The sequence below is a fragment of the Diuraphis noxia genome, unplaced genomic scaffold (genome assembly GCF_037042655.1).
Source record: "Diuraphis noxia isolate RWA-SAM2 unplaced genomic scaffold, SU_Dnox_SAM2 contig0003, whole genome shotgun sequence".
In the NCBI taxonomy this organism is placed as follows: domain Eukaryota; kingdom Metazoa; phylum Arthropoda; class Insecta; order Hemiptera; family Aphididae; genus Diuraphis; species Diuraphis noxia.
Genome location: NW_028301713.1, coordinates 59,865,112 through 59,880,306, shown reverse-complemented (window position 1 = coordinate 59,880,306; position 15,195 = coordinate 59,865,112). Strand labels below are relative to the sequence as shown.

General features: G+C 27.9%; 2 protein-coding genes across 5 annotated transcripts; one reads left to right on the top strand and one right to left on the bottom strand.

Moving 5' to 3' along the window:
* Window positions 1–4,035: 4,035 nt before the first annotated feature.
* On the top strand, window positions 4,036–7,279 carry LOC107170696 (sodium channel modifier 1-like). 2 transcript variants are annotated; one of them, XM_015520879.2, is made up of 7 exons: window positions 4,036–4,123; window positions 4,191–4,310; window positions 4,740–4,899; window positions 5,336–5,482; window positions 5,548–5,740; window positions 5,845–5,919; window positions 7,087–7,279. In XM_015520879.2, coding segments are annotated over exons 2-7 (633 nt in total). In that variant the 5' UTR covers window positions 4,036–4,123; window positions 4,191–4,253; the 3' UTR covers window positions 7,088–7,279. The 2 variants fall into 2 exon arrangements, with proteins under 2 accessions (XP_015376365.2, XP_015376364.2); XM_015520878.2 differs by lacking the exon at window positions 7,087–7,279 and having other exon boundaries at window positions 5,845–5,923.
* Slob (Slowpoke binding protein) lies at window positions 5,748–13,213 on the bottom strand. Of its 3 annotated transcripts, XM_015520874.2 has the most exons (13): window positions 12,965–13,213; window positions 11,700–11,869; window positions 9,414–9,487; window positions 7,959–8,126; window positions 7,554–7,824; window positions 7,306–7,487; window positions 7,127–7,239; window positions 6,968–7,059; window positions 6,674–6,799; window positions 6,496–6,575; window positions 6,361–6,429; window positions 6,186–6,267; window positions 5,748–6,096 (listed from the first exon to the last, which is right to left on the bottom strand). In XM_015520874.2, the coding sequence occupies exons 2-13, from the start codon at window positions 11,775–11,777 to the stop codon at window positions 6,034–6,036; spliced, it is 1,398 nt and encodes a 465-aa protein (XP_015376360.1). In that variant the 5' UTR covers window positions 11,778–11,869; window positions 12,965–13,213; the 3' UTR covers window positions 5,748–6,033. The 3 variants fall into 3 exon arrangements, with proteins under 3 accessions (XP_015376360.1, XP_015376363.1, XP_089078020.1); XM_015520877.2 differs by lacking the exons at window positions 9,414–9,487; window positions 12,965–13,213 and having other exon boundaries at window positions 11,700–11,863; XM_089221894.1 differs by lacking the exons at window positions 9,414–9,487; window positions 11,700–11,869; window positions 12,965–13,213 and adding an exon at window positions 8,242–9,340.
* Between the last annotated feature and the right edge of the window lie 1,982 nt (window positions 13,214–15,195).

Here is a 15,195-nt window from a genome sequence, read left to right as displayed (position 1 = left end):
TTTTTGAGTTTTATTTTATGTGGATGTTATGTTTAGCAATCATTTAATCATTATGTACCAATTTAGGTCTAAAAAATTATACTTGGTAATTATTTGTATGGGTCTTAAGTCTTAACTATAAAATATGCAGGAAAAATGAAATTATGAATTTCTTAACTGTTTTTGTGTCATTATATAAAAATATTGGGTGATAAAGACTTTTTAGTCAAGGAATATTTTATTTGTTCTACATCTAGAAATCACTATCAAAGAATCTTTTTTTTAATCTATTCCTATTGTATAAGTTAACATGGTTTTCTACTCTCAAATAAATACTTTATCAAATAATAAAAACTAAAATTTTCAAATATTTAGAAAATGCTAGCATTAATATATAATAGTTTATAGTGAACATTAATATTTCAATCGTTCCTGAATAGTAACGAAAAACAAAACAATGTCAACTAGTCTTACATGAATATATATTACTATTTAACATTTTCCTAATTATTTTGTAAAGTACTTGATTTTTGGAAATTTCTAATTGGCTACGAGTACAGTACCGCCTCTGAATTTCAACAGTGCTAGCAATTCTAAGGTTCTAGCGTTCACATTCTGACCCGAATCTTTTGTTCATGAATCTCTTGTTAGTAAGTTGTTTTGTGGTCCAATGACCAATGTTCATGGCGTCCAAACAGTTGAAGCTGCATGCTGCAACTCTACTACATAGAATATAGATAGTAAATGAGTAATGAATGAGAATGAGATTGAGTAACTCGCAGCGAGTGATAAGCAGTTGTCCAAAAATGATAAAGATTAAGGAATCATCATAGATAATATATAATATATATATTATCTATGGAAATCATTTATTTTACGGTTAGGGTAGTTGGTTAGTAGTGGTTGGTATAACATGGTATAACAAATTAATCCATGATTATCCGTATTATCATTTATCATAGGTATTGTGGTATCGTGAGACGATTCAAATTTTGAATATTTAATTATTTAACAAAAAGTCGTTATTTCAGACAATGTCAGATATAGTTTATTACTTATCAGTTATCAGTTGATTAGTTATTACGACAATACGACGTTTATTCAGTTATCAGTTGTAAATTTGTAATCCAGTTTGGCAGATTGCTGAGTTTGGCGTTTGCTTAAAACTTAAAACTTCGTGTTGTTATTGTGTATATGCTGATATTGCTAATACAGTTGTATAGTCCCTTTAAATTATACAGAGATTCTGTATACTCATTACTCATTGCTCAGTAACTAAGCATTTTACTCTTAACTTAATTTTATTGTTGAATAGTAATTGGTTATTACTATTTGTCTCATGGCTGAAGATTGTGAGTATGAATGAAGTTTAAAATTATTTAGTTTTTTTGGTACTGGCGATGGTTGTGTATTTGAGACTAATTGAATATGAATAAAGGATTTAAATTTAGGGATGTGTATTAATTTCCAATTTTGTGTGTATGGTATGAATTGATCCAAGTACATTATGTCCTGATATTATGTAGAGAGTTATCTCTGGAGCTTGTTGATGTTTTCATATCTATAGAGATTGTGAATTATGACATCCAAGATAATTTTAAAACTAGCCTAATAATTTATTACAATATTATTTTTTATTTAAACTGATTTCACATTTTCACTTAATTATTTATAAATTTATTTTTATAGTTGATTTATCTTGTACCAACAAGTTTGAAGTGGAATTGGGCTCTTCGTTAAGACATTGTTGTAATACTTCTAATAAACTCAAACAGTTAACTTTGAATGCTGCTGAGTTGAAAATAAATAATCAAGTAAGTAATTGTTTTAAATTAAATCTTTTTCCAGTTACGCCATTGAATGTTATTACTAAGACTCTAAAGTTTTTTTGAAAATTGATTGCATTATTACCGTAGAAATTGAATTATCAAATTTATTATTTTCATTAGATAGTGGTATTAATAAGTTCAAAATATTACGAAATAAAATTCAAATTAAACTAATGGTTTCCCATCATATGATAGCCTATCAGTCAAAATATCCAAATTTATCCGTATTTACAACAATTAGTAGATTACACTTTACATTAAAATCAGCTGAAATACCAAATTATTTAATTATAGCCTTTGAAATTAATGAAATAATTATGTTTGTAATAACAATATCACTAAATATACTGCTCAAACATTACTCAATATCCTTTATTCAAAAAAAAAAAATAATAATAATTTCATAATGGCAATAGGAGCACTCCAAATTTTTATAAATGCTATTTCTAATTTTATTAGAAAATAAATATGTATCTTGAAATAATTTTACGAGCTTATTTTATAATTTAATGTTTGGGATAATTTTTAGAAAATTTTATATTTTGTGATACTATTGCTACAAATGTAATTTATATATTGTAAATTTATATCTATTTTATATTTATATTATTATTATATAGTATCTATATTTTTATAACTAAATAATTGTATGTTAATTGTATTAAAAAGTTAAGTGTAATCTACTAATTTACATAAAAACATATTAATTTGGATATTTTGATCTAGATTCGTTTTATAGTCTCTAGATAGAATTAAAAATTAAATATTAGATGATGAAAATTGAAATTTAATTGGTGTTTAGGGAACTCGTTATCCAAACATTTTTGTTATTATTATTTACTATAAAAATGTAGGTATGCACCTTAAAAATTATTGCATTGCATAATAAATGATTTCTTCAGGTTCTTAAACTCAAAAGATCTTTGATTAGTAGAAAATAAGTTCTTTTAAACCAAAAAGCTGCACTCCATGTCAACTGAGGTTATAGGTACATATTTAAAATAGATTTTTGAAAGGTTAAATCTTCTGACCAAATGTATTGGCTACAATTTTATCGTCAGATAATATATTTTATATTTGTTGTATAACTTCAAACCCTTATTTTCTAGAACCTGATTACATTTGTTACATCTATTGACTACCTTCTCAAAATAAATAAAATATGTAAATTACATTTAAGAGTATCTAAAATAACTATAAATGAGGAAAATCAACAAAAATACAATTGAATTGAAAAAAATGCCAAAAACTGCAAAAAAATTTACTAAAAAATCTTGATTTAAACCTGTACTTGCTAAAAACTAATTTCAAATTTACATATAACCTTACAATAAATCCAAACAATGGAAAAAAGCTGCAAATTAATTATTTCATCATATCAGATATGATAAAATTGGTCAACTATAATCATCTACATCGTGAAAATTTACATTATTAATAGAAAGCAAGTCGTCAATAAATATAATGATATTAACATAATCACAGATATTAAAGTCTTGAATTCATTTTGAGCTGTTTTTAAGATATCATCATGATCAATGATCATAATTTAAGATTTAACGATATATTAAAAGCTTGATGGTGTTTATCAATTGGTAATAATGAGTCCGTGTCATTGGAGACAGGTATGTGAATCTTTGATAAGGCTGAATCTAAAATTACTTGGTTGTTGAATGTTGATCACAATCTTAGGTATATTTTAAATTGTGTTGTGGATACATTTAATTGTTTAAAATTAAATTAATATGACACATTAACAAAATAAAAATGGATTTAGGAGTTACACATTAACAGCAAAGAATAAAACAAAGAATTTTCATATTTTTACAATTTTGACTGCATATTATACGCCATATTTTGATACTTTTTAGTGCATATAAATCTCTGCTCTATTTATAACTAACTTTTGGTCATTGAATCTTAACAATTATTACAAAATACATATTATTTATTTTATTATTTTGTACAGTGATTATTATATTATGATATATTTACAATACATGTGTACATTCTTAGGTAAACTTGACATGCAAAGAAAATGACATTGATCTAAGTGTAAAAAATATTTTAGATGAAGTGCAAAATTTACGTAGTAAATTAAGTACTATTGAAACAACATTTGATTGTTCGGATAAGGTCAGTATTAATAACATTGCATATTAAAATAAAAATTTATTTAAATAAATATATCTGTTCCTAAAATGTAATTGAATTTTAATTTCTATAGACTGTATTCAATCTTGGAGAAACAGTTCAAGAGCTTGAAAGTGTTGTTAACATTGTGTCCAAAAACAAGAACACAATTTTTACTCACCGTATGTTATATTGTTGTATTTATTTTTGCTTAAATTAATTGGTAATTTTTATTGTTTTTTCTTTTAGGTAATCTTTTATAATTTAACTATATAATAAGTACCTAATATCTTAACAGTAATTACATTTATAATGTCATTTAAACGTGTATGTGATGGATCAGGCAGCGATTTACTCAAAAGTCTTGAGGTACTTTCTCTTTTCTTAAGAGGACGTCGCACCCGCATGTGTTGTCTCCGTCGTACAAGCACGTAGCATAGCAAATTTTACGCTCAGCATAGGTTATTATCTAGGGCATCTCGATGGGCTTTTTATTATATTTTAATTTTAAAGCGAGTTATGAGTATTTTAAATTGTAAATTGTTTTTATATCTAAAAATACTCATAACTCGCTTTAAAGTTAAAATATAATAAAAAGCCTATAATTTTTATAATAGGTCAATTCACTCTAAATTTTAAATTAACGAAGATAAATGTGATCTGCTGAGCATAAAATTTGCTATGCTACGCACTTGTACGACAGAGATATGCGAGTGCGACGCGACGTCCTCTTAACTACTTATTATTATACTTATTATAAGTACCAAATGTTAATATAATTTTTATGATATGTTACAGTCGCAAAGGATTAGGGAATTACTTGGAATTCAAATACCAGATGGTGAAGCTAAATTGTTGTCTAATGGAAAATTAACTTGTATGATTTGTATTCAAAGACCAATTTTTGATACTATTAATGTGCTCTCAATTCATAGAAAAGGAAAAAAACATTTAAATGGTATGTAGTTTAAATATATATATACACATTAATTACATTTTCAATAATCTATTGACATAGTATGAGTATTAAATGGATTAAGCAAACATAAATATGTATTTCTAATAAAAAAAATTGTATATAATATATTTAATTCAAAAAGTAAATTCATTTGAATAAGTTTATCAAATTTGTAAAATTGTTAATAAGATGTATGTAGAACTTATTCAAATTAAATACTTAATTTTTGTTTGCCTTACTATTTATTAAGTGACTTTTACATCTTTGTTTTGACTTACAATGTGTGATGATATTCAACTGCCATTTATAATTTTTTTTTTTAAACAAACTAGTAATATGATAGTATTGTTCTTTTTAAAATGTTTAGTTAAAAAAATTAAATAACTATCTTGAATAATTTGTATGTTATTTAATGATTATACTTTTCTTTTATTAGAACTTAGTAAATATTTGGAAAGAAAAGAAGAATTAGAGTTAATAAAGATTAAGCAACAACAAAAAAATTGCATTCGAACATTTGGTGCCTCAAAACTTTATACTAGTTCTACAGAACGTAAAACAAAATTGGAACTGCCAAAAGATGGTAATAAAATAAATTTAATTATCAATTCTTAGATATATATACCATTTATTTATTTTTTTATTCAGCTAATTCTAAAGAATCTTCCATTGTTTCACGTTATGTATCTTCGATGAAAAAAAAAACATCTTTACAAAATGTTATAAACCGTGCAAGAAAACATCCTTATCAGCAACCAGTCTCTAATTCACATACTGCAGTGTCTAAAAATATTCCAGAAATCATTCAATCTATACAACCTTCCACTAATAAAGAAATTGAGTCAGTATAAGAAATATGTTTTTTATATATTTCTGAAGAAACATTTTAAAATAGTAAACATACATAATATTGACATGTCTTTTTATTGCTAACAATGTTCACAGAATTGGTTGGATAAAAAATTCTGATGGATCCTGGTCTAAGGATCCACTAGCTGAATTTGATTCTGATGATGACTGGTAAGCATTAATTAAGATTGCCTATTAACAATTTTTAAATAATAAAATATATTGCTCGAAATTAGAAATAGTGTCAGTCTAAAATTAATAGACTAACTAGAGAGCTATTAATTATTATCCCAAAAACTGGAAGTCTAGTGACTGTTGTCGGTGATACAATGATAATCCACGATGTTCCTAAAAAATTGTTTACAATTTTACATTTATTTTATTATTTTATTTAAGTATAAGAAGAAATTTATGTGATTAAAATTTGGATAAATTACTATGCATTCTTTGTCACCAACAAAATTTGATTTTCTTTCAGTTGCATGTGAATACTTTTCATCGTCACAACTTTTACTTCTCCTGTAAATTATTCATATATTACAATTTATAATATGCAAAGAAAAGTAAACATTATAATTTTAATAACAAATCTTAGGTATTTTGTTCATTTACATTGATAGTTTCCTGATTTGTAGATTTTCCTTAGTGCTTGTTTCTATTACATCATTGTTATTTGGAGTCCTACAGTATATTGTAAATTCATTATTAATAAATATATTTATTGAATTATAAAATAAAAATATTTACGAGCCACTCTTGCTACTATTTCTGTTTCTAACAGTTTCCAATAACTGTGATGAAGAAGCCGTCATTTTGGCTTGTAATAGCTGCAAATGTTTGCAACAGAACATTTTATATTATGTTTATTAGTTTTAAATATTTTTTTATTAATTATAAAATCTCAACTATTTTTAAAAATACTCACAGGCCAGGACGTTGCACGCATTTCTCTGAGATCAATATTTCTAAAGAATTCAGTCATGACTAATTGTTCTATAGTTGGTACTTGGCCCATAGGATTTTTAAACACATGGTCCATAATTTCAACAACCTGTAAAATGATAAATGTATAACATTGCTTAGTAATGCATCAATAAAAGTCAATTAAGCTAAAAATGCTATGCATTTTGCATAACTGAACTAAAAATTAAAAACATGCTAGAGTTCAAAATATTTTTGATGTATGTATATTATTTATTTTAACATTAAAAGCTTTTACTTGAGGGTAGTGAGCAATATCTCGTAAATTAATTTCACTAGGTTCTGGAGTAAGCAATTCATATCCAGCTGCCATTTCAAATAGAACATGACCTAAATAAATATTTGTTTTTTTTTCAGATTTTTGTACAAATCATATATGTATAAGAAATTTATTTACCGAAGCAAATGACATCAACTGCCGAAAAATCATCTAATATGAAATTACCACTCATAACAATAGGTTGAATTCTTGATGTAAAACCAAGTAGAGAATTTTCTAAGCCTGTGATCCTTTTTAACATCAATTAATACATTCTTAATCATGATTTTATTATGTTTTATTTTTTGAAAAAATACCTGGCCACGCCATTCTGAAGAATTACATTGCCCGAATGTAAATTACAATCATGTGGAAACTTTCTCTCCTTAAGGAATAAAAGTGCTTCTAGAATCTGACGACCCAGTCTTTGTATCTGTGACAATGGCAAACCTTCACTGCGTTGTCCGTACTTATCACTCCAATCATCATGCCAACAGCTCTAAATTTATTATGTCATCAAATTATATTTTTAATCAAAATATTATTTTAATAATTACAAAAATACCTTATATATAAGATCTTTGAGACTTCCCTTACTGTTGAAAGGTAATACTAATGTAATAAATGTTGTTTCTGGATCAGTTGCGCCTTCAACAAACTCTACATCCAGTACGGGATATATATACGGATGTTGTAATGTTAGAAAAAGATCTAGTATGGTACGTCTGGTTTCTGATGTGCACTCTAGAACGCTTTTGGGATTTTTGGGCACAAGTGTCAATAGACGTTCTGTTTTGACAGATCCGTCACGTACTACAAACCAATGTTTGTCCACCCTGAGTTAAAAATGTAGTATTAAATACCATATAAAATCAAAGTTTGTAAATTGTTTAATGAATTATAACAGCTACTACGTAATGTTATTTATTAAGCTATGGCTATACATTTTTATGATCTTAGTTATTCTCACCTCGACCCAATGTCGTTGAGGTGTTGAAGAAGGGCGTATCGAGGACAGAACCTCAAGTAGTGCTTACATGCATTTTGAGCGTGTTGTCGTGCTTTACGTTCCAGTTCCATCCGTTCCTGTCCCATGGAATCCGGTTCCAACGCCGTGTACTGATACCGGCTGCCATTTCTACAATGAATAACAAACCAGAAGTGAGAGATCGTTATACTCTAATATACAATTCAATGGCAATATAATTTCGTCGTTAGGGGGTGCAACAAAAAGAGGATAAATTTTCCCTAACTTGTGTCCACGATCAAATTTACAATTGTCACACAACTCTTCGAAATGTTTGGGAGGTTCGGGCCTGGACCACCACGCGAGCCGGAACCTAAACGGACACACGGTCCTCGATCTGACGACACTACGGTCGGGCTTTCGGGACGCGACTCGTCCGTTCACCCTGTGGACGGGTCGCGCGGAACCCACGTCCGATGATGATGGCTTTATGTCGACACAATTTTCCGATCGGGGTGAACGTGGCAATACGGATACGATCGTACGAGTGTTGTTGTTGCGGCAGCCATTCGGCCAAGGCATTTTGCGTTGCACTATTGCTGTAATACAAGTGCGTGCTGTGGCCCGTTCAGTTTTTTTAAATATTAAAACTGGCTATGTTTTACTGGTCGTCGACATTATATGTAATATGTATTATTCCGTATTTTAATATAGACGAATAATATATATGATGTGGGAATTAACCACGGTCGTTGGTCATTATCTGTGTGCACACGAACAATAGTCGAAATATATCGCGTGAGCTCAAGCTTTATGCAAGTCAAATTCTAACGTCGACTTTGGACCACACATGAACACGCTGATGTACAAAAATGGCAATTATAACTATAATATATATATGCACAGCTGTAGGGTGTGCCACATGCGTTAATATTTATGTCACGTGATACCTATTTATATTTTTGCTACATCGAAACAATAATAATTATCGTATATTAGCTTAGAAATCCGATAAATTATACAATATATACATATTATGTCATTATGATATTTTAATATGTGAGAATTTATGTGATGTGCGTATTATAAGCTCTGTAAATTTTACTCGTAAGATAAGTTTGACAAATATTCACTTAACCAAAAATAGAGAATGTTTTTAACCATCATAAATATCGAGTGTCCTGTTATTATATAATTAAATATTTGCATTTGTGTAATAATAGTAATAACCTTTTATTAGTAACATTTAATCTTTTTAATTAATCATTTGTCGTTGATAATTCGAATATAGGTATTTTGTTTGTATAGTAGCCAGTAGCCAGTAGTGGGAGTAGTACGAAATTATTTGCATATTCTACTATAATATAGCTGTTGTCTGTTATGTTAATAACATATAATGATTTTTGATGTACCTACTGTAACAGTTTAACAGTTTATAGGTATAGTTTTATAACTTACGAGCAAGCTTTTCTAATCCAATAAGCTAAAAACCCCAGGAGGCCGAATCCACTGACAAGTGCCACAGTCATTACCTGAAATAAACAATTATATGTTTGGATATGCAGGATAAATAGTTTAAAAATAATAAGATATTCTTACAAATTAAAAGTCATTGCAAAATTATAATTTGGAATTTTTTACTCTAGTTATTACGTCATACGTTCATGACTAATTAATAAATTATACTATTTGTATACCTACTATACAACTTAGGAAAATTAAATAATTTTATCATTTAAAATAACAATATTTGTTTTAGTTAAAAAATACTTTATCGTTGTTCAATGTTTTCATTGTGTATTTTAATTTTTTAGTTGATGGCTGTCGGCTGATATATTGTAATAATGTTGACCATATTATTTATTGTGTATAACATGACCATTTGTTAATTATACATGTTTGAATTCAACATTATAAATGTATCTATTATTATAATTTGTATTATTGTTTATAAGCCATGCATAGTCCTTTTCGACAACTAGGTAGAAGTTATCTTAATATTTTTTTTTTCTAGTTTATAACCGACAACACCGCAGGAATTGCTTTCGCATAATTTTCGCCGCCGCTTGGTAGTAGTTATCCTTATCTACTCAAGATTTTCCAACCACTGCTATCTGATATTTTATCTAAAATTAATTTAACAATTCGATATAGATCAACTAATTTATATAGTCAAGAGTGTTTTTGTAGATTGATATCGAAGCGATGAATTTTTTTTGATTTTAAACTTTGATGCTGTTTTGCTTTTTGATAGATAGTTAGATCTAATTAACATTTAAGTGTTGAAAAACATACCCAGTACTTTTCAATGGCGTCAAGAAAAAAAACAAAATTTTCATAAAACATCTGAATATTTTTTTAGCTATTTCTAAATATTTTTCGATAATTTTTTTTTAAAGTTAATAAAAAAATATTCGCTCTGTCAAAAAGTTTGTAAATTTAATATACATTTTCTCATACGATTTTCATACATAATTTAACAAATATCGAAAATGTATACCCACAATATTTTTTTTATATACGTACGAGTCTAGATTTTTGAAAAAATTGTTAAAATTTCTAAATACCTAGTTTTGCAAGTTTGAAATTCATAAAAAATGTTGTTAATTTTTCACTAGGTTAAAAAGGATGAAAGTGAAATGTTACATTGATGGATATTTTTAATTGTTATATTTTACATATTATTCAGAACTTGCATAAGTATAAATATTAAATATCGTAAAATAACTCTCGTAGGTACACAGATAATAGATCAGTATTATTCGTTAAATTAATTAATTTAATAATGATAGATAAATTTATTGTTATATTAAAATTATTAATAATCAAGATATTGGATCTATACTGAATTCAAATGTGTTGTTCCGCGTAATGGCACACATATCTACACAATTCAAAATTTAAAGAAATATCTAATTTAATAATTTAATTAGGCACGTTATACTTATAGGTAATAAAATACATTCAACAAATATAAGTGAAAATAATATTATTTAAATCTATATTTATGCAATTCATAGTGATGATGTATGGGGAAATTATACGGTACTATACTTGCAATATACGATGTACCTATATAATATTATAATATTTATATAATGACTGACGAAGTGCGAAGTGCGTGCGATAATCAGGGACTATTTTTATAAATAATAATGTACCTAGGTCCATAAAACCGTTGAGTTTAGATTTTGTAATTTAATACATTTTTATTGTATCCTATATAGACATTTTTAAAAATTAAGGGCCATTCTTACAATGCTCGGTTAGTGCCTGATAACACTAACCGGAAGAATTTATCATGATTTAACCGATAGAATTCTACCGGTTAGTCTTAACCGACACTTAACCGGAGATTGTAAGAACGGGTCTAAGAAGTATAATATATAAAAAAAATATGGAAATTTGAAATAAGTAACAGTAATATTTTAATTAATTTTTTTTTAGGTAACAATATATAATACATAGGTATTACTATATTAGGTACCTACAATAATATGATACGGTTACGGCTACTAGCTCCCAGATGGGTGACCACCCACTACCCAGGTTCATAGTAGTTAAAAACCTTGCCACACATGACACATACACGTGTTAGCTACCATGTTAACAACCGTAAAAACAATCTACCGTACCAAAAACCTTACCCCTACAACAGCTAATGGCCTTAGTCGGCGGGCTTAAGATCAATAAAAAAATAATAATATAATTAATGAGTTCTTCATAATGTATACGGATCCCTACCGTGTAGTACGATACGACCAAATCGATTCCTACTGGCTGGTCGATTCTCCTTCCGGGCAGAGCTACCTGGACCGTCATTCTAATACGCCGGACGTGATCGTCTGCCGCAGCCGCTCTCAAAGGGCGTCCATGGTCGTCTTTTGATTACTTCCGCTGTTCAACGCCATAACCTGTATAATATATTATGTTAAAGCTTATGATTTATGGTACTTACCTTTAGTTACAGACCAATACGCATTGGGCACAGTACTATACAGTAAAAAATCCAACGTACCTACCCAGTGGCGTAATTAGGAATTTGGTTTTTTTGGATAATCTGTAAGCCTCATGCCCTCATACAGTAAACTACCCCAAGTTATAAAATGTTAGCAGTAAAATAAAAGTTTTGTGGAGATCCACCCACCTCATCACTCTTATAATTTACCCCCTGTACCTATCTAATAAGTAATATTTATTAATTATGCATATAGGTAATACTGTAATAGGTATACATAAAATATGAATAAATAAACCCAAAATGTGCCGTGTATCGTGTATGTATTAATATTTTGCAAATACACTGCGGAATAGCTATTGAAGTAGCATCGGGAAGGTATGGGGTCGGTACTCGGTATAGTTATAGTACAATACATATTCAATGGTATATAATAATTATCCTTCCAGATTTGCCATTTTTTTATTTACACATACATTTGAGTTTTTGAGATTTCATACACTTGCTATTTCTAAAAAATAATCACACCCCGCGTGCCGCATCTACTTCTAATAACGAATTATATATAATATGAATTATATAAATACCTACATAATATATAATATATAATAATAATATTATGATAATGATAATAAATTCATATATAATTAATACACATCTTTAGTCATTTTTATTCAATTTTTCAATAATACAAATTACTGATTTGCTGTGCATCATTGTTGTAGAGAGCGAGTTATTAAATGTATGCACGCGCATATAATAAAATATAAAATATTCAAACTCACATATTATATTATTATTAATTATTACAATATAATATATTATTACTATTTTTTTAATTATTATTTGAGAATTATTGACGTAAAATAAAGAAAGACCCGCTTTTAATATATTATTAGCCAGTATAGTTATATAATAATATAGATGTAGAGTAGCGTTAAGCCAGTATATAAACTTATTATACGTATTGGTAGTTGGTAGGTCGTAGATACCTATCTTACACGTACCTACTTGTCTTGCACAAGCTAAGTACCTACACTGTTATACTCACCCTTTATTGATTCCGTGTAGTGCGCGTTTTTGTATCATTATAGGTATAAAATAGAATACTTCTACTTCTATTTATGTATATAATATGAATTCGAGTTTTAATCACGATCGTAGGAATTGTATATTATTATCGATCAATAATTGTACGAATATATTATTGCGTTGTAGTGTTTTGTTTGCGAACTCGAGGTAAATAAAATAAACGTTTGTAAAAAGGAACGGCACTGGCGTTATATACCTATATTGAACGCTACTATTTCCGAATAAGCTGCAACAAGAATGAAGGGCGCAAGTCTGGTTCGGACGCGAGTGCGCCAGTGCGATGTCCTAAATCGCGCCGCGCGGTGTAGTGAGGGACTTACCTACCATGATATTGCGCCGACCGAGCCGGGTGGCTGTTAGGTTTTGGAGGGAAAACATTTTGCAAGAAAATGTATACCTTGTATTCGGTCGACTGGCCTAAATAAAAATATCTACCATGTACCATTCTGCCGTCTTAAGGGAGAATGCTGTAAGTTTCCTTCATGCCATTTCGAGAAAAATGCATTTTTATGTTCAGTAGTTTTTGGTAGTTCTATTTTCATAAATATAATATTTTTCAAAGTAAAATACATATTTTCTTACGGAAATATACTCAATGAATGCAACGGAACTATTCAATTTTATTTGAAATTTTTAATTCACCAAGATATGCTTGTTTTGATTGATTCATCCCAAGTACGTGCTTAATTATTTAGAATAGGTTACTTGGCAAAAAATCCGTAATTCTGGTTACGGCTTTTTTCCGCAGCATACCAAAATGTACTAATCACTGACAATATTGAAGAAATAACGCCGTATATTATCAATACTAATTTTTAGTTTTAATTTATAACACAATTTGAAAGTAATTACAATATATTTATCTTGAGATCAAAGTCATCTAGTCATTATACATTTTTAATATACATAAAAATTAAAATAAATGAAACTATGAGATACACAAAATAAATTATTAAAAGAGATACATGCAGCAGTTTAATATATTATACAATTTAGATGAATAATTATTGTTTATGTAACGTTATATTTTTCCAAAATTGTTAAATTAAATTATAAGATACGGCTTATTGACGACCAGTTTTCTAAACAGTAATGCCGTAAATATAGATTATAATGGTGCTAAGTAAAAACGCCGTATTTTAAAAAAAGATACTGCAATCTTCTCTAGAAAACTGTGATTACGGCGTTTTTTTGCTAAGCATCGATTATATTTAATTTCAATTGCGGAAATATTATTTTCTTATATGAGTTATAAGCACACATTTCTCGATGAATAACCATAGTTACGGCATTTATACTTAAAAACAACGTGTAAAACTGGTATTTTAAACGTAATACAGAATAATGTTATTTTATTTTATTTTTTTATTTACGGCATTCTTCCTCAGGACGGCAGCATTGTGAACGTATATGATGGTACCTATACTATACTCATGATAGTAATTAATATTTAAGATGTCCGTGTTTAAAATATTTTATCACCCATTTTAATTATTGTTCGCTAAGCATATTAAAATTTATAACTGTCATGATTAGTTTAGAAGCTTATTGCTAAATTGATATAATAATAATAATATTCGAAAGTGTGGAAGTTGGTGAAAAACATATAATCATAATATATATTCATATACACCAATATACCTTTAATAGTACATACTTATAACTACGCTTCGATGATTTTTTTTTTAGCCTTGTTGATTTTTCATAGTTTTTGAAGTTTGGATTTACTTATAGATAATAGATGTATAACTAAAACCAAAAAGTTTCTTATAGTGGTAAATATTATACCACAGAGGGCCTAGAGGATGGACGTTCATTTGTTATAATGTATAAGTATTATTGGTAATTGCAGGTATACATATTTATGCAAAAATTAAATAATAAAAAAATATTTTACTTTAAATTAATTAATAAATTCAACTTGATAATATTAATTAATAAAATACAAATTGTTTTTAATTATAGTAAGACGTTCAAAATATCGTCATACACTTTTACACGATATGTATAGACACATAGTTGAACATAAATTATACAAATCATTGACGAAGCACAGTTGAATGAGCATGCCCTATCAATAAATTTAAAATTATAAATTACAATAAACCAGATATATACATATAACAGAAATGGATGACGTTTTTATCATGCATAATGGTATTTTTTAAAATGTATAATCTTAATTAGAAC

Bases quoted from the DNA above. Each gene is read 5' to 3' on its own strand.
- LOC107170696 (XM_015520878.2), top strand. From the start codon at position 4,254: ATGTCATTTAAACGTGTATGTGATGGATCAGGCAGCGATTTACTCAAA. The intron at 4,311-4,739 runs GTACTTTCTCTT...GATATGTTACAG, and splicing joins ATTTACTCAAAAGTCTTGAG to TCGCAAAGGATTAGGGAATT. The intron at 4,900-5,335 runs GTATGTAGTTTA...TTCTTTTATTAG, and splicing joins AGGAAAAAAACATTTAAATG to AACTTAGTAAATATTTGGAA.
- Slob (XM_089221894.1), bottom strand. From the start codon at position 8,537: ATGCCTTGGCCGAATGGCTGCCGCAACAACAACACTCGTACGATCGTA. The intron at 8,127-8,241 runs GTTAGGGAAAAT...TATTCATTGTAG, and splicing joins AAATTTGATCGTGGACACAA to AAATGGCAGCCGGTATCAGT. The intron at 6,268-6,360 runs GTAAATGAACAA...AATAATTTACAG, and splicing joins CAAATCAGGAAACTATCAAT to GAGAAGTAAAAGTTGTGACG.